We start from the raw sequence: 18,708 nt of genomic DNA, 5'->3' as shown, positions 1-18,708 counted from the left end.
CTGCTCTGCAGCGCTCAGCTGGACGTGGAGTAGGAAGAATGTGAGGGAGTGAGGCCACATCAAGAACCTCTGAGGTGGCTCCTACCAGGTGCAGAAGAGCTTAGGACTTTAGCAGAGGCACGGCTATTGCTAAACAGAACGCTCTCCATGGTGGAGCCAGCTCAGGGCCTGATTCACTCACTGGAGCTGAGCAAGTAAGAAATCAAGCACACCCCCTTGTGACCTGTGTTTATAAATTAGGTTGGCCTAACTTCGGGGACTGCCTGTGTGAAAATCAGGGTGTTAGTTCTCAGCAACTGGTATAAAGAAGAAAAAGTGCTTTCTAAAGAGAGTGTGAGAACGAATGCTACAATATAGAAATTCTAACTCCCAAGTAACTGCTGTACTCAGAGGGGGCCCACCATGTCCCTGGTGACAGTGATTCAAGACCTCCAAGTTTAGTGCTAGTCCACCCTCACAAGAATCAGAGCACAGTCAGTCTTGCATGATCGCATCTCATAAAGGCAGCAACAGGGCTCTCCTTAGGGAATTACTCCTGGACGGCAGGGCGGATCCTGCCAACAGACCTGCTTCAGATGAGGTTTGGAAGATGGAGACTCTTGCTACATGAACTCCTGCACTGCTGTATTTGAAATGCGTGTTAAAGGAGCAAAAATCAGAGGTTAAGTCCAAGCTCCGGTCTTGGGCCTCTGATTCTGGCCCACTACCTGCTGCCCGAGGATGAGGCGAGCATAGGCTGCATAACTGTCAAGTGAGGTCAGCTTGATCTTCATATAAAGGGTGCATCCGTATCTGCCTTTTCACAGGGCTCCACTGCCAGCAGGAGATTAGCTGGGAAGGCCCGTGGCCACGTTACCAACCCTGTTAGCATTTGTCCCACAGACCGAGAAGTTTACCGAGCATGTTCAACATCATAGTTTTGAAAGAATGCTGGCTCAGCAGTGAGTGTACGTCTCCTGCAGTGTGCTTGGCAGCTGCCTTGCTACCTGCTCCCTTGCACGGCGGCCTGTGGGCCACGCTTTACACACAGACCGGTATGTGATCCTTCAAGAAAGCATGAGCTCCAGGGGCAGTAAACTCCCAGAGTCACCACTAAACTGCTGACTGAAAGCCTAAGGTTGCTCAGGGCATCCCAGGGTAATGGTTGCTGCCACTCCAGGCTCTGACGAGAGCAGCCTGGTCCTTCTCTTGGACTCCTCCGGTGCCCCAACCAGGGACCTGGCCCGCCACCCAGGCATGAGCCCTGACCACCCTGACCGTGAGTCAACCACTGACCTTTTGCTTTGCGAGACAACTCTGAACCGACCAAGTGACAGAGGATCCTGCTGACACGAAGTATGCCCTCGATCTGGTGTTGGGCAGATGCTAGGAACTTCCTGCATTAGCCGGTGTGAGCAGCTGTCAACTTCCTGGAGAAAAAACTGCCTTGATATTTGGGGGAGCTTAAATATCATTTAGCTTTCTTTCTTTCCTTTGTCTTAAACAAGTACTTGGTTTTATTAAGAAGATTCCAGTAATATATAGTAAAGGGGAAAAAAGAAAGAAAGAATGCTGGCATTTCATGGGAAGGGAGTCACTGGCTATCTGGTAACGAAAGATACTTAAGCCTGCATTTGTGGCTCTCAGACATTTATATTTTCATTCAGAAACAGTCCCCTGCCCCCCCAAACCCCAACTTTCTTTGTTGGCACCACCCTTTCCTCTATTCTTCCTTCTTTTCCTCTCACCTGCAAGCTCGTCTCAGGCTGGAGCTGCGACCACTGTCAGAGCTCCTTTCCCTCCCGGGTATCGGGACGTGCTCTCTGGGGGAGCAGCCAGGAGTGCAGGTTTCGGAGTCCATCTGTTTGAATCTTAGCAACTCCTGATTTCAGTTTTTTCTTTTGTAAAAGGGGGACAGGGGGTAACAGCTACCTCACAGAGCCACTGGGGAGGATCACAGAAAAGAATGCACGTAAAGTGCCAGAACAGTAGTAAGTACACACACCGCTCAAATGCCAGTGGTTACTACTTTCTAGCTCCAGGGCAGCGACACACTTGTTGAGACAGAACAGTGTCTTATAAATGTTTTTTGAATTCTGGTTACAACCCTTCAGTGGGCCATGGTAGGTAGCAATCAACATTACGAACACTTTGAAATAAAGTGGAATAAAATTTCAGAATATGTCCCTTGTGGGAAGGGAAGTACTGTTTTACCAATACTATTTCAAACAGTTTCCAATAGCGTTTGTTCAAGTACTACTGGTCTCAGTCAAAGGTGAACACTGCTAAGGCAGAATACTGCCTAACTCCGCAAGAAGGCAGACCTGGCTGGGCTCCTTCACCAGGTAGATCAAGCCACTCCCCTCCTTGAAGCTTACAGGCGGTTCACACTCGGCAGAAAATCCACAGCCCCTTGCCAAGAGCAATCGGCCCATCTTTTGGCCTCTGCTCCTCCATTTCAACCACCACCACCACGCGGCCACACTGGCCACCTTTCTGTCTCTCCACCAGCCACTTCAGGGCCTTGACACACTTCCACTCGCTCTGTTGGGAAGACCCTACCTCAGCCCTTCAAACAGCTGGCTGCTGTGGGTCTCAAGTCCATGCCACCTCTTCAGAGAAACCTTTGCTGACACCCCCCAAACTGTAACCCTCTTCCTGTCCCCTCCCTCAAGGGGCCCCAACCACACTAGTGCCTCTTGGACTTGTGCAAGGTGGTTACCCTGCTCAGGGCAATCTTAATTTATCCTCTATTTTCACAAATATTACAATTATAGGCATTGGAATATGTTCTGATCTCTGGGCCTTAGCTTCATCATCTGGAAAACAAGAAAAAAAATGTCCTTTCCAGCTCAGTTCTACTATTTCTGTAATTAAACTCTTCCGGAAATCCTCTTAGTATATAACCATCAATTTTTATTTCACTCTCAAATACATTACTCACTCTGCATTGCCAGGAACGTAATTTCATTCAAATGCATTTTCTTGTTACTTATCGTTTATCCCCTCTGTTAAAAATATGATCTCTTAAAAAACTGTAAGGGTATACCAGTAGAAATCTGTGTAAAATCGATTACATGCTCTTCCACTTTGAATAGGAAGACAATAATGACATCTTCACTTTCCATTAAGGCCTCAGGCTTCATCAGCAACTTCATTTCTAACCAGAGTCCTAACTGAGCCAGGTCCTGGAGGCCCACAGGGCTGCATCCAGATCTGCTTTTCACAGCCGCTCTCTGTGAACTGGTCTCTCATTTCTGTCTCACATGATTTTGCAGTCCATCCCGAGCTGGGAAAGGAGATGAAAGAGCTTGCAGGAATTGTGTATGAAGTCAGTGACTTCTGGGTAAGGAAGGATGTGACACTTCTAGGAGTCAAGTGCACGAACTCTGTACTTACAGGACTTTGGTTTACTTACAAAGTCAGCAGATCATGACCCCTAGATGGCCAGCTTCACCTGACCAAAGTGGCCTTAGGGCCACAGAAGAGAGGCCTACCATGCTTAGCATGGGGAGGCCTGTTGAGAAGTGCTAGATGCTGGATCGGGTCCCCAACCTCTGGGCCTGCTGGGGACTGGGCTACACAGCTCGGAGGTGAGCTTGAATGCAATGCACTAGAATCAGCCGGAAATCACCCCCCACCTCTCACCTCCATCTGTGGAAAAACTGTCTTCCATGAAACTGGTTCCTGATGCCGAAAAGGCTGTGGACCATTGTGCTAGATAATAACACAGCTTCCAAGTATCCCATTTGTGTAAATATTTAGAGACAAATAAAGGAAGCACCCTTAAATAGCCCCTTTCAGTCACCTGAAACTTAGTTCTCTCAGTGTATATACTTTACAAACAAGATTTAAAAAAAGCAAACATACAAAAACATTCCTTAACTTTGTAGTGTTTAAGGTCAACAGCTCAAACCCTAATTCTATAAAATGCTTCCAAGAAGAGCCAGCCAACTTTCGCAGGTACTTCGAGATCTTCGCTACCTCATCAGTGTTATAAAAATATGTGAAGTTTTGTGCGCCTCAGCCCATGACCCGGACCCCCGTGGGTGATCCAAAAGTGGCCGAGTTGCAGCTCAGCTGAATCTTACCGACTTCCAGAAAAAGGGTCATGGAATGCCTCTTGCTTTAGGGTTTTGTTTTAGAGCTGCTAAATCAGCATCCAGTTCGAAAAGAAGTTAACTGACTCCAAAGGACTGAAAAAGGAGCTGGGGGAAGGGAGGCAGAGAAGACAGTGTATCTTTGTGACTACTTATGTAATCAGGAACATCTGGTTTGGGGGCTCTTTTATAATCTCGTTGTGGAAATAAGTTCAACTTCCAAATCCAGACCATAACAGACACAAATATCTAAGAATACAGAAAGCTCTCCAAAGAGTGTCCAACAGGGTGGAACGTTTCCCATTTGAACTCTCCAAGGATATAGTGATCTAGAGCAAGTTTTCTAGATACTTAGATGTAACCAAAAGAAGCTCTTCTGCTAGAAGTTTGAAGCTTATCCATGTTTCCCCACCTTCTTGAACAGTATCTGAGAAACCTGACCTTTAAGTGGAGACTCAAGGTCATCATCCCAGCATATACTCAATCCATTGCAGTCAGTTTCAATACACAACAGAGATAACTTAGCAGTCACATAGATACTGCTTAAATGACCCAAGCTCGTACGCTTTCTCAAATCGGTCCTGTTTCTTTCTGAAAATTATCATCCTGATTTCAAGGATTCTGGAAGCCGTGAAAACATGCATGGGCTCTGTGCTATTAATTCTGGCCTGAAACCAATTTTTGTTCTTTTCCCAAGTTCCTAATATGTTTGAAATAGGTTGTTGCCAAAGCCTCCATTTCTGTCTAACTGGGAAATCCAACGGCTTCACTTCAGTTCCCACCCTTCCACACATGGCAGTCCTACTGCGCTTGTCAGGACCCTACACCAATCCCTGTCCCTAATCTACGCTTTCATCAGGGGTCTGAGCACTGGCAATGCTTCCTCTCTGGGCTACGTTGCTCCCCATCTTTAGGTTGTGGCTGTGTGGGCACATGCACAGCCAGCTCAGATCTTGCTCCAGCTGTCTCCCCACCGTCCACCTGGGAGAAGCAGCACTGGGCCCTTTAAATTAAGGGTTCCAAACACCACCCAAACCAGGTCCCTCAGAAACTACCTCCACAGGGATTCTTACTCGGTTGGTCATCTAAGGTAGGACCTGGATGAGGGACATAACCAGGTGCCAGGTACTCAGACTCCCCCTCAAAGTGGCTCTTTAACATGTACAACTCTTTCTGGAGCCTCAGGCTGGACTCTTCTCTGTAGAGATGTCCTGTGCAGTATGGGCCCCTGGTCCCTAGTGACCCTTCTGAGCCCTTTTTCACACTGTTACCAAAGGGATCTATCTAGAAAAAAAAAATCTTATACCCTTCCTGGACTTAAAATGCCCTCATGGGCTATTATAAAGGGCCTTCAACAGCCTGAACCCCGCCCACTTTTCTAACCCTAACTTCCAGCCATTCCCTGTGTTTTGGCAGTACTTCCTCAACTTTACACACCTTCAAAGATTCACATTTGCACATGCCCTTTCAGAGCTTTTCTGAAGGTCCCCCACCCATACTCCCAGGATCTCCATGTATAGAGCAAACCCACCCCACCAACCACTGGAATTCTTCAAGGGCAAAGAGCTTCTCTCTTTTCTTGGTTTCTCTTCAACCCCATGACCTAGCACAGGAAGCATTCAATACGTAGGAGGTATTCAATAAGCACTTTTTAATTCAAAAGTCATCTACCACGGAAACAAAGGCTTTAGTGTTTTACCACATATAAGTAAAGGTTAAGTCTTAGCTTTTCTAAGAGAAACATTTTGTGATACCATCTTGCTTTTTATAAAAAAGCTATGAGGCTCACATACAAATGAGAAAGCTAAAGAAAATAATTTCTAGAAATCTAATATCTATGGCTTTCTGATTAGATTAGTTTCTCAGTAGCCAGTAAAATGTTATCTTAGAAAAATGCTAAAACCCAAAAGGTGACAGGGCAAGGAACTGGGTTCTACCATTTCTGTAAAATATGCATTTCCTGATTTTCACTAGTTGTATTGAGTTTAAAGCATTCTGTCAAATCGTTAAAAGACGCAATTAGAAATACATATAAACACATGATCTGTATGCAAAAGTGTGCAATTTGAAAACAAATGACAGGATTTTTTCTTTTTTAAACATTTTATTTACTTATTTTTAGAAAGCAGGGAAGGAAAAGAGAAAAAGAGAGAAACATCAGTGTGTGGTTTCCTCTCATGCACCCCCTTACTGAGGACCTGGCCTGCAACTCAGGCACGTGCCCTGACTGAGAACCAAACTACCAACCCTTTGGTTTGCAGGCCCACACTCAAGTCAGTCCACTGAGCTACACCAGCCAGGGTGGATTTTTTCAATTTGTCTTCCAGATGAGGAAACTGTGGTCCTAAAAATGTAAGTTCCATATCTAAGATTACACAACCATTCGAGAGAAGACTCAGGGCTTGGACTCCTATCTTCAATTTAAAGTCAATTCTGAAAATGTATGCAAACTTTCAAAATAATTGTGTTTTCACCAAATACCTGGTCAATATATGGTGATAACAGTGATACCAAGTCTTGAACATTATAGTATAAGAGCAAAGAAAATCCTAACTTTAAAAATCTGTCTACATCTTGGTTGCTGGAGATACAACCACAAGGGTAGCCAGACTTGGGACAGTTTACACACAAAGGAGAGCAGAGCTGAGAGAACAGGACTTCCACTTCTGATCAAAATGGTGTAAGAGCAATCAATTTTACCCTCCCACCTGCAACGGGGCAGGTGGGGGGGTGGCGGTGGAGATGGGGAAGAGTACACACATGTGAGCAAGAGTACGCAAGTAAATATAAATGAGAATAGAAAAGTTTTTTCAAGACACTGGGCACCAGCTAATCAAGGGCAGAGATCCCTGAGACATAGGGAGGGGGAGGTTAAGTAAAGCCCCACAACTGCCCCAACTTACTGACTTAGGAGAGACTCTAGACTACGGCAGACAGGTGAACGGAAGCTTGGAGGACTCCCGGAATGGAAGGGATAGAGTTGAAGGGATAGAGCTGAAGGGCTGAGGAAACCAAGTCAGTTAGAGTTCACAGGACCAAGTACCAAAGAGAAGAGAACTGCATATAAAACCCCAGAGAGCTGCAAAGGGAACCCCTCAAGGACTCGGTAGTAAATCAGCCCATGCATGGGAAGCGAGCACTCAAAGCTGGGACAGAGTGTGCTCCTACAAATCATAATGGAGGATCTCCTAATTTAGGGCCACTGGGGAAAGGACTCATGGAGGACTTGTCTCAGTAGAAGTAATAGCCCTAATTTGAGTTTTCTCTGGATCTGCCTAATTGTAAAAGCAAGACCTGAGAGATGATTAAACCATCTCCCAATTACTATATTCCAGAACAAATAATACTCTTGAATACTTAAGAGTACTTTTAGGAATACACAAATATCAAGTATCCAACAAGGTAAAATTCAGAATATCTAGCATCCAAACAAAGATTACCAGAATGCAAAGAAGCAGAAAAACATTAAAATGAAGAGGAAAAAAAAACCCAATTGAGCCCTGGCTGGTGTAGCTCAGTGGATTGAGTGCGGGCCTGTGAACCACACGATAACGGTTCGATTTCCTGGGCTGCAGGCCAGTTCCTAGCGGGGGACTCACAAGAGGCAACCATACATTGATATTTCTCTTCCTCTTTCCTTACCTTCCCCTCTAAAGATAAATAAATAAAATCTTTTAAAAAATCAAAAACCAATTTACCCTGACCTTAAATGACAGAGATACTGTAACAGTGATTAGAGCCCTGACTGGTATGGCTTAGTGGGTTGGGCATCACCCCACAAAGCCAAAGGCTGCTGGTTCAATTCCCGGTCAGAGCACATGTCTGGGTTACAGGCCAGGTCCCCGGTGGGTGGCGTGCAAGAGGCAAGCCACTGATGTTTCTCTCTCCCTTCTTCTCACTCTAAAAATAAATAAATAAAATCATTATTAAAAAAATAAAATAAAAGTGGTTAGAACTATACTCCATATGTTCAAAAGTGAGTTTAGTAAGGTTGCAGGATATAAGACAAATATATAGAAATCAACTTTATTTGAATATGCAGGGTAAGGCAAAAAGTAGGTTTACAGTTGTTCGTAGGGAAAATAATACAATATAAATAAGAATAAGCCGTTTCACATATTCACAACTGTAAACCTACTTTAAAAATATTTTATTTTTAGAGGGGGAAGGGAGAGAGAGAAAGTTCAATGTGAGAGAGAAACATCAATCAGAATGCCTCTTGTACATGTCCTAATGGGGGGGGGGGGGGGGGGGGGTAGGGGAGACCAATCTGCAACCCAGATGTGTGCCCTGACCAGGAACCTGACTGGCAACCGTTTGCTTTGTGAGATGATGCCCCACTAACTGAGCCATACCAGTCAAGAGCTGTAAACCTACATTTGTCCCACCCTGTCCCACCCTCATCAAAAATTAAAATGTAAAAGTAATAATACCATTTACAATAGAAACATATGAAACAGTGCTAAACCTGAGAAAGATGTCAAAGACTTGTACACTGAAAACTACAAACATTGATGAGAGAAGTTAAAGAAACCATAAATAATGAAGAGGTGTATTTGTTCATGGGTCAGAAGTCTCATTATAGCTAAGGTGTCCATTTTCCCCAGATTGACCCATAGATTTAGTGCAATCCCAGTCGAAACCCCAGCAGGGTTTGTTTTGTTTCCTTTTGGTAGAAAGTGCAGCCGATTCTAAAATTCATGTGGAAATTCAAAGAACAAGAAGATTCAAAACAAGTTCAAACAGAAAAAGTTGTACAGCTAACACTACCTGATTTCAGGACTTACCATAAAGCTATAGCAATACGAAGTGTGGTTTTTGCCATAAAGATAAAGAAATCAATGGAACAGTACAAAACCCCCCAGAAATTGAACCATACATACACTGACAACTGATATTAGGCTAAAGTGCTAAGGCCATGCACCTTTGACAACAGAGAATAGACAGTCTTTTCAACAAATGGTGATGGGGTAATATGTACAACCAACCAAAGCCAAAACCCACACTTTGCATCATGCACAAAAATTAACTCAAAATGGATCACAGACATATTTATAAAAATGTAAGATTATACAACTTCTAGAAGAAAACATAGTAGAAAATCTTTGTGGCCTGGGAATTAAGAAAGATTTAGATACCACACCAAAAGCATGGTCCACAAAAGAACATATGAACAAACTGGGCTTCATGAATATGAATAATTTCTGTTCTTCAAAAGACACAGTTAAGAGAATGAAAATAGACTAGGAGAAAATAGGTGCAAAAGCATACTACTTACATCCAGAATACCTAAAGAACTCTCAAAACTCACTAATAGGAAAACAGCTCAAATGGACAAACAATTTTAACACAAAAAGGATACAGACATGGCAAATCAGCACATGAAAAAGTACTCAATATCACTGCTCTTTAGGAAAATAAAAAATACAATGAAATACCACCACACACCTATTGAATAGCTAAAATTAATGAGATCGAATATACCAAGTGTTGGCAAGAATTCAGATGAACTAGAACTGGTATGTACTGCTGGTGGAAATGTAAAATGTGATACAACCACTTTGGAAACATCTGGTAGTTTTAATTTAAAACACACCACTCCTAGATAATAATCAAGATTGAAAGCGTAAGTCCATACCAAAACCTGTATGTTTATGTCCATGAACGTTTTGTTTGTAATACCTAAAAATTGGATACAGTCCAAACAGTGAGCTATGGTGAAACAAAGAAAATCCCCTGGGGAAGCGGAGGAAAGTACAAAGGGCACCAGGACGTGTTTGGAGATGATGGGTCTGTTCATCATTTGAATTGTGTAAGGGTTTCACAGGTGGATACATATATCAAAATTTATCAAACTGTACATTTTATATATGTGAAGTTTACTTTAAGTCAGTTATATCTATATAAATAGGTGTTTCTACACAAAGCTGCTACAATGTTGAAAACAAAAACTAAAACAAAAACAAAAACTTGGCCTCTGGCCCGGTAGGTTGGCTGGTTAGAGTGTTATTCCCATAGACCAGGGTTGTGGGTTTGATACCCAGTCAGGGCACATACAAGGATCAGCTGATGAACGCATCAATAAGTGGAACAACAAACTGATGTTTCTTCCTCTCCCATCCCCCGAATGAAAAATTCTTTAAAAACTTGGTTACATCATGTGTATAAACAGAGAATATTAATTAGCGAGCTCATTAGGATGATACATCCAATAATACCAACATCATATGTAATGCCCCATATACAGTTTTCTAAATTAACAATACCCTCAGATGACTTGAGTATCTAAAAATGCTCAAAAACACGAATTCTGAAGTTAAAGGTCCAATTAATATTCTTACATCTTTTATTAGGATGTGGGGTCTTAATGAGGTTTACCTAAGTTCATACCTCAAAATGAACCTACACACAGGATACTAGCAACTAAATTTGCTAATACCACTTCTCGACATTGCTGTAAGTGGTATCAGAAGTAATATTGTAGACATTCCTCTTCACAGAGGTATGCAACAGTGGTATGGTGGGGATGTGGTAACTGGTTCAGAAACATTTTTCTAGAGGAGCCAGATGTACAGAAGTATTAAACCTTTTCTTCCGCTCTACTTTCCTCATGCTTTTGAAATGCAGCAAAACCACTACTTATCCAGAACTATAAGACTTGCACAAACTGATCACACCTATTCACAGCACGTGCCATATATAAGTGCATATAACCCTCACATGCCAATGTTATTTCTCACCTGTCTTTCTTTATCACATTGTTTTTGCTTTTGTTTTTTGCCTGGAAGGCCTTCCCTTCTCTTCACTAATTAAGATCCACGCAATTCTTAGGGCAGCTTTCCAGAGGTGGTTTCTGAAGAATCAGAACCACCTGCAGGGCTGTGTTTCCCTCTCTCACAAACATCTGCGGAGGAGCACAGGAGCTTCTGGACAGCGTGGGAAGCGTTACAGATACAAATGTTACGTTTTTAAGTTTGACAGTGTTGGCAGATAGCTGGTCATATACACTGGTTAAAAGTCATTGAACTATACATTTTAAATGAGTGTGTATTACTGTATGCAAATCATAATTCAATGAAATTGGTTTAAAAAGCAAGCCCATGCAAAACTAACACAAAATGCTGTTAGTTTTAAACTGGGTAAAAATCTGAAATTCACCCAATCAAGCTCACATTTAAGTTTTAAATTCTCCACCTCAATACCTAATGTAAACATAGGGTCAGTTATCTGGTTTCCTAACCTTCAAAAATAAACCTCTTGGTACAAACGGTAATTATGAGGGGGAAAAAAATCACCAGAAGGCTCCAATCATGTTCCACTCCATTCCGTCATTTCACCACTGCACTTTAGGCACATGCCAATAAATGCTATTAAACTAATATCCACAGTGACTGTAAGAAAGAGATTCAACAACTTTGTTTTATATGCCACAAACCCAAAGTCTCCATAATGACGATCAAAAAATAATTAATTGTGCTCAATATCTTATTCTAAGAAGTAAATGTCAAATAATGCATTTTAAAAATAAAATTTAGAGTTTGAAATGCCAGTTAGAATTCAGAAATACCATCAAAAATTCGAAACCAATGGATTATAACTATATCTAAGGAGGCAAATTTCAGTTAATTAGTTTAGAAAATCCACATACATGAAATTCCTCATTCCCCAATGCCATTCTATTTAAATGAGGTATACCAGATATTAAAAACTTTTCAAGTAAACATTTTAAGCTACTATTTATGAATATTTTGTAAACTATTTCATCAACATTATCTCATCCAATTTTAACCCTATAAGGAAGGTATTATTATGTCCCCATTTTATAGATGACAAAAATAAGGTTAAGAGAGATTCAGTAATTGGGCCAAAGCTACACAAAACTTTGTTAGACTAAAATGACTATGACTTTTGCCTATTCTAGATTTATAGCTTAGGATTATTTATTTTTACTATAGGATCCTAACCTTAATCACCGATAAGCTACCCATTCTTTTTTATTTTTAAAAATACTTTACTTATTTTATTTTTAGACAGAGGGGAAGAAAGAGAAGGAGAGAAACATCGGTATGTGGTTGCCTCTCACATACCTCCTACTGGGGACCTGTCCTGCAACCCAGGCATGTGCCCTGGACTGGGAATCAACCAGCGACCCTGTGGTTCACAGGCTCAATCCACTGAACCATGGCATGCATTTTCTAAATAGCCACTTAAGCACTCTTAACCTACATAGGCAAATATGTAGTGCAAAAATCAATGGAAGATATTCCAGCCCTTAAATCCCACCTCAGTTTTATTAGCTTTATGCATGTTAAGAACACATGAATACATATTAAAGACTTTATATTTTCCTCTCAAATTTCACATGCACTTTTCTACTAGAGGACAATTTACCTTCTTGCCTTTGAGAGACACACTATATTGGGTTAAAAAAATTTAGAGAAATTATGTTTGCTTTTAAATGCTGTGTTCTGGCACCTCTGTGGTCTACAGAGTTTAAACTCTGTAAATGGAGATTTGATGAAATCTCATACATTGTAAATAACCCAAAACCTGGTATAATGTGTTTAAGAAATGGACCTGGAGTCAGACAGATTTCAATTCTGATAATGCCTCTGCTACTAAATAGCTGAAATGGCCTGGCAGGTAGCTAACAGTAGAGTGATTATTAAGAAAAATTCAAGAGTTGTATTTATTGCCACATTTGCAGCACAGATTTCCTAGGTTTGTCTTTTAACGTGCAGACTCCAAGCTATACACACAATCTGAAACTCGAAAGTTGTGTGTGAGCTGTGAAGGGAGAAGTGCTTAGTTTTGGCATACACGCAATGCTTAGCAGGCAACAGAGCACCCAGGAACGCTCATCTTACTTCTCCCCTTTACCACATCCGCCATCCCGGGGCAAAAAGAACAGATGAGTTCCTGGCACCTAGGAGTTACAACTTCTACTTCCCACAGAAACAGCATCACAAAGGTGGCAAAGCTTAGGATATGCCACACAAAGGGTGAAACACACATCTCTAAGCTGATCTGGGAATCTACCTATTTATAAGGTTCTCACCTTTTGAGTTTCAGTAAGCCAGCATACACAGACCTTTATCATACAACCCATTTTTACCATGGCAGTTGATGACAGCCTTCTCTTTACTCGGCAGTCTAAAGATTATCTCGAGGTGAATTTAAAAGAGGAACGTTCTAATTTGAAAGTTGTACATATTAATAGATTTATTCAAACTGTACTTATTACTCAAACTGTAAAAGCTGGAAGGGAAAGAGGGTCCAACCCTGTCACTTGCCAAATGAGGAAGCCAAGGCTCAGAATTACACAGGCAGTTTTTGGCAGGCCTCGGAATACAACACAAGTGAAACTCCAGATCCAAGGTTCTTTCTGAATAAACACTATCAGATAAATAACTGTCCTACAAACTAGGGCTGAGCATTTCTAAAGTGGCAGTCTGTCCTTCCACAGTTTCAAGGCACTTTTTCTTTTTCTTTTCTTTTTTTTTTACATCCAAGTCCATGCCCCTGTAAGTACACCCAAACTTCCCATGAAAAGCAGTATTTTGGTATCACACTAACAACGTCCAACATAATCGCACCCCAAACACCCCTTTCTGTCTGGCACAACCAAGCTTCATCTCAGGGCCTACACCACCCACCACACCCTATTCTACTCTTATCTTCCCAGCCTGTTTCTCAGTTACTGCCCCAGGCTCCTGTGTCAAAACAAAGCTTGCTTGCTGTCTGCTCCTGCCTGAAGACCACTATGCAACCAACAGCTGTGATAGTCAATTCCGACTATATGTAAGGATTAGTGCTAACACTGGAGAAGTTGTAATTACTCTACGGCTCTTTTTTCGGAGGCTCATTTCATCAAGGAAGCCTTCCATGATAAACCTGAGACTCTGACTTTCAAATTCTTAACTGCAACCATTGTAAGAAATAATTTATATGTGACCCAATACACACCTCAAACAAATAACTCAGAAGTATGGTGTGATATTCCTTCTGTGTATAATAAATCAATATTCTTCATCCTATTCCATTTTTATAAAAGTCCTGGATAGAAAAAAAAATCTAGGGGATAAAGAAGCTATATCATAAAATACAAAAAAAATACAAGTATTTATATAAAATGTCAAATGTAAAGAAACAATGAACTTTAGACTTCTAAAATCTTTTAAATGTACTTCTCAACCCACTCACTAACAGATCATGCTGTAGTTTGAAAAATAATGCTTTGTAACATAAAAGTGATTCCTTTGACCGGATGCTAGAGAAATAGAGGCATCAACAAATACTCAGGTGTGAGACCCTCCTCATCCCCAGGAAATGTCACACCTTGTATCTGTCCCGAAGGATATAGAGACAGAGACACTACAATGAAGAATGAGAATCGCATTAAAGATGAAGGATGTCAGAGAACCTACTTGAGGGGAGACTCAGGCTTCACCGAAGTGCCATTTCAGGAGTAGGAAGTAAAGTGGGTTTTTTTCTCCCCCTTTAACTATCTGGGAATTCTTCACTCTCTCAATTCTCTCTCTCCTGTCTGGCTTCCTGGACTGTCAATATGCACAAACAGAAATTGTATTCCTCTTGAAAATCCTACACTCTCCCCAGACATGATGGAACCAGAACTTAACAAATAAGCAGCAAGTTATTTTTTAAATCTAAGATAACTCTTCTACTTCATTGTTTCTATTAAACAGTAAACTTCCAGCACCAAAGGACACTGGTTTATTAATAGGGGGGAAAAGCAAAGGGAGGAGGGGGAGAGGAAAAAAATCTAGGGGGAATAGAGGATAGTTCACAAAATACACACGATACACAAACCAGTATATAAAATGCCAGATGCCATAAAGAAACAATGAACTTTAGACTAAAGCTAAACAATTACCTTCAAACATATACTGTACACCACCACTTATAGTAGCAATGTGAATTATTGATCATTATATTCTAACTTGAAGCAGCACAATTCCTTGCACTGCAGAAGTAGCATTATGTTCCAATCTTGGAGAACAGAAAAACTTTTTGCAGGGATAGATTCTGTATTGGTGAAGCAGCACCTTCGTTCACACTTAGGTCAAGAGTGATAGAAAGGACTACAAGATGAATCATTAACTCCTGACTAAGGCTACAAAAGGCAAATGATAAAGACAAAAAGATTAAAGTGGACTTTTCAAAAAGTCAATTATCTGAACTGTATATACATGTGACTTTTTAAAAATGATAAGAGAAAGCACAAAATGCTTTGGCATTAACTCTAACGGGAGGCAATGCTTTCCAGATCATTCCAATTAAACAATGGTTCAATATATTGTGAATCCAGACACACATTTCACCCCTAGGTAAAACATATATTGATGAAGCACTGATTTGTCAAGTTTAGATGCTGGATTTAGGCCATAGGAAGGTACTAACAAATCCCGATTACGAAGAGCTACGAGTTCTCGGTTACGATTAAACAGAGCCAGAAAGATTCCTCTCCTTTAGAACAACCGATTCGTAATTTCTGCTTCAATTTATCCCTATAAGCATGCGAGTGTTTGGGGGGGGGGGGGGGGGGTGGACTGATGCGGAGTTGGCTGTTTAAAAGATAGCTGGTATGAGGTGGGTGGCGGGCAGAAGTGAACATCCTTTAAACCTAATTCCTAATAGCGATGGGCCTTCCTAGGACAACTTTCCCTTCATATTAATAGCAAAAGCGCATTTCGAGATGGGATGGTGGATAGCGGAAAAGAGACTGTAAACTCCTCCAGGCACCAAATGTCACACTTTTTTCTCGGTGGCGCCCTCCAGGTGCCCTGACTGAATGGGAGAGACACGTCTGGCCAGAAGGCTCAGAGCCGGGCCCCGCGCCCGACAGTTTTGGACGCCCAGCGGGAGATGGCTCGCCCGGGCAAGGAGGCGCCCGGGGACCCTCAGGGCGCAGTGCAGGACGGAGAGCCGTGGGTCCCAGGAGCCGGGGCCAGGGTGGCAGGTGGGGCCTTGCGGAACAAAGGCGGTGTGGGGTGGGCTGACAGGGGAGCCCAGAGACAGGGTCGCGGGCGCTCACCTCGTCGCCCCACTTGAGCACGTCCTTGTGCCGGTCCTTGACGGCGTGATAGATGTGCAGGAACTGGAGAATTCCGTGCCGCCGCACGTGGTCGGCGTGGCGCTTGGTCTCCTCCCAGCTCAGCGGCGAGCCTTGGGACAGCAGCCCCATGGCCGCCCCCTCCTCCTTCTCTTCGGGGCTGAAGACGGCCGCACGCTCCGGCCTCGAGCTGGACACTCAGCAGTCCACCGGAGGCGGCGGCAGCTGCTCCACGCCCGGGGTGCGCCCTGGGGCCGCAGTCGGTAGCCGGAGGGTCCGGTCCGGCTCTCCGGCGCGGGGTCTTTATTGCCCAGGTGACGGACACAGGGGTCCGGCGCACCTCGAGGGCTCAGAAGCAGAGGACCGGAGGGCAGGCTGGGCGGCTCTCGGCCCGGCAGCTTCGTCCCTCGCCTGCTCTAGCTCCCGCCCCACTCTCGCTCAGAGAAGGCGACGAGAGACCCTACAGTCGCGGTGCCGCAGCGGCTCCCGCTTGTCTTTGCCGGTGCGGTGCACTGGCTTCTTCCTACTTGTGACCAAAACCTGCGCCGCCAAGGAGCATGCCCAGTGCTGTCCGCTCGCTCCCCCTTCCAGACCGTGATCCAGCGCTCCGCATCTTATAAACTACGGGGCCGGGGGGCGGGGGTGGGGTGGGGTGGGGGCGGGGCCCCGGGCCCGGGAGAAGGGGGCGGTGCAAGAGAGAAGGCGTGGCTGAGCTCCAGCCGAGACCCGTGCGGGCCGCAGAGGAGGCGTGCGCGGGAGTGGTTGGGGTGGAGTCAAAGGGAAGGCGCTCAACCAAGGTGGCGAGTGCGGGTAGGCCTCGCTGGAAGCAAACGCGATCTGTAAAAGTCTCGTTTTCTGATACCAAAAGAAATCAACTCTGGTTCGGGGAAGAAAGTTGATTACCTGAATCAATGAAGAACACACCAGATTCTTTTTAGGTTAGAGGGCCTTCACACTAATAAAAGCAGATTGAGGACAGCAGGGTACAACAAGAAAAAATACTGACTTGGTAATCAGATGAAACACGTTCAATTCTAGTCTCCACCATTTACTGATGATGAGACATTAGACAAGTTATTTCCACACCTGTACAAAATTATATTCTTTTATACATGTTGTAAAAGTTGTGCAGTGAACTGGTGCGTAGAATTAATGCTCAATAAATGATCTGGTTATTAAGAGGAGTCAGTTTGTCTACAAGTTTTTAAACATGCGTATATATTACAAGCATTTGCGTATTCTTTATTTAATGATATACATTTTTTTGGATGACACGGACATGATCGACTGCAACAAAAGGGGCTTTGTTAATATCTCCAGATGGATCATTTGAAGGAAACACCTCCAAAAGTATACTCAGTCCAAGCCTGAGAGTCATCCATGAAATAAATTAAAATGATGTTCATGTGAGCTTAACCATGGGGGTAGAAGATGTAAGAAACAGCTGGGTTGGCCCCATCCTGGCAGGAAAGGGAAGATATGAGGCATCTTGCCCCAAGGTAATTGTTCAACAGATATGTGTCGAAAGAGTAATGAACACAACAGGTCAGAGGAAAAGTGACAGGAACTAGAGCTTACATGTACTGAGGCCGGAAAATGTGTACTAATTGTGTCCACTTCCTTCACACTTTCACTAAGTTAAATTTAATGAGCATTTATTAACTGCTGAATGGATATATGATAGTAGGCATCTCTTCTTCCACACCCTTCATATTGGATGTGCCTATCTCAGGGCCTGGGGACATGGGTTCCTAAAGTCTGGCTGTAATTTCTGCAGCAGGGTGTGTGTATGTGTGGGGGATTGAGTGTGGGGGTGTTCAAAGCTCGGGGATGATATTTCACTCCCCAGAGCAGAGGTAGGATAAAAATTAAGCCTCACTTAATTTGTCCACAGCTGATTTAACATCCTCAAATATTGCCCCTACTCTTCTTGTGCTTCCCCACCAACTTCTCCAGACCTGTGTCGTCCTCGATTTCTGTTTGTTTCTGCTTGGAATTCCCCACCTGACACATTCCTGTGCATCATTTGAGTTGCAGTTACTCCTTGCTGTATTTTGGTTTCACTTGTACATGCTTCTATTTCTACATTATGATACAATCACTTAAAAAAGATCTCCACACTAGAGAGTGACTTCCTCTGGAACAGAGATTATTTATGCCTTTGTGTCTTTAACTCTAGAAAAGTGCTTTGCATAAATGTTTGCTTCCTATGAAAGGTGGGTAAGTATGGGGGGGGCAGAGGTGGGGATAGTGTTGGTCATTGTTTGAAATACAGGAGAGTCATGCAAAGGATCATTTTGTTATTCTGGTTATCTCGCTGCATATTTGCATAGACCTGCATTGTTCAACACAATAGCCATCCGCTACAGAGTGTTTGAAACGTGGCTAATTTGACTGAAAAACTGAATTTTGGTTTTATTTAAATCCACTTACATATAAATTTCAAAACTGGTATCCCATCTGGTTGCTGGAAAACTTTTAACTAAATTTTGAAGACTGGGAATGTGAATCCACTTTTTCATCTGTTAATTTTATGCAATCTAAACACAGATCAAT

The 18,708-nt window shown here is 42.9% G+C and overlaps 1 protein-coding gene across 1 annotated transcript in view; it reads right to left on the bottom strand.

The window, feature by feature from the left end:
• GCLC (glutamate-cysteine ligase catalytic subunit) overlaps nucleotides 1–16,731 on the bottom strand; it is a 45,382-nt gene extending 28,651 nt beyond the window's left edge. The window contains exon 1 of the mRNA XM_037159552.2: nucleotides 16,135–16,731. Coding sequence (XP_037015447.1) covers nucleotides 16,135–16,284 — 150 coding nt within the window. The 5' untranslated portion in view covers nucleotides 16,285–16,731. The remainder of the gene's footprint in view (nucleotides 1–16,134) is intronic.
• Nucleotides 16,732–18,708: the final 1,977 nt, after the last annotated feature.

The sequence above is a fragment of the Artibeus jamaicensis genome, unplaced genomic scaffold, assembly GCF_021234435.1.
Source record: "Artibeus jamaicensis isolate MK-2021 breed Jamaican fruit bat unplaced genomic scaffold, CSHL_Jam_final contig_484, whole genome shotgun sequence".
Taxonomy (NCBI): domain Eukaryota; kingdom Metazoa; phylum Chordata; class Mammalia; order Chiroptera; family Phyllostomidae; genus Artibeus; species Artibeus jamaicensis.
Note: the sequence above shows the minus strand (reverse complement) of the source record. Positions and strands in the feature narration are given on the sequence as shown.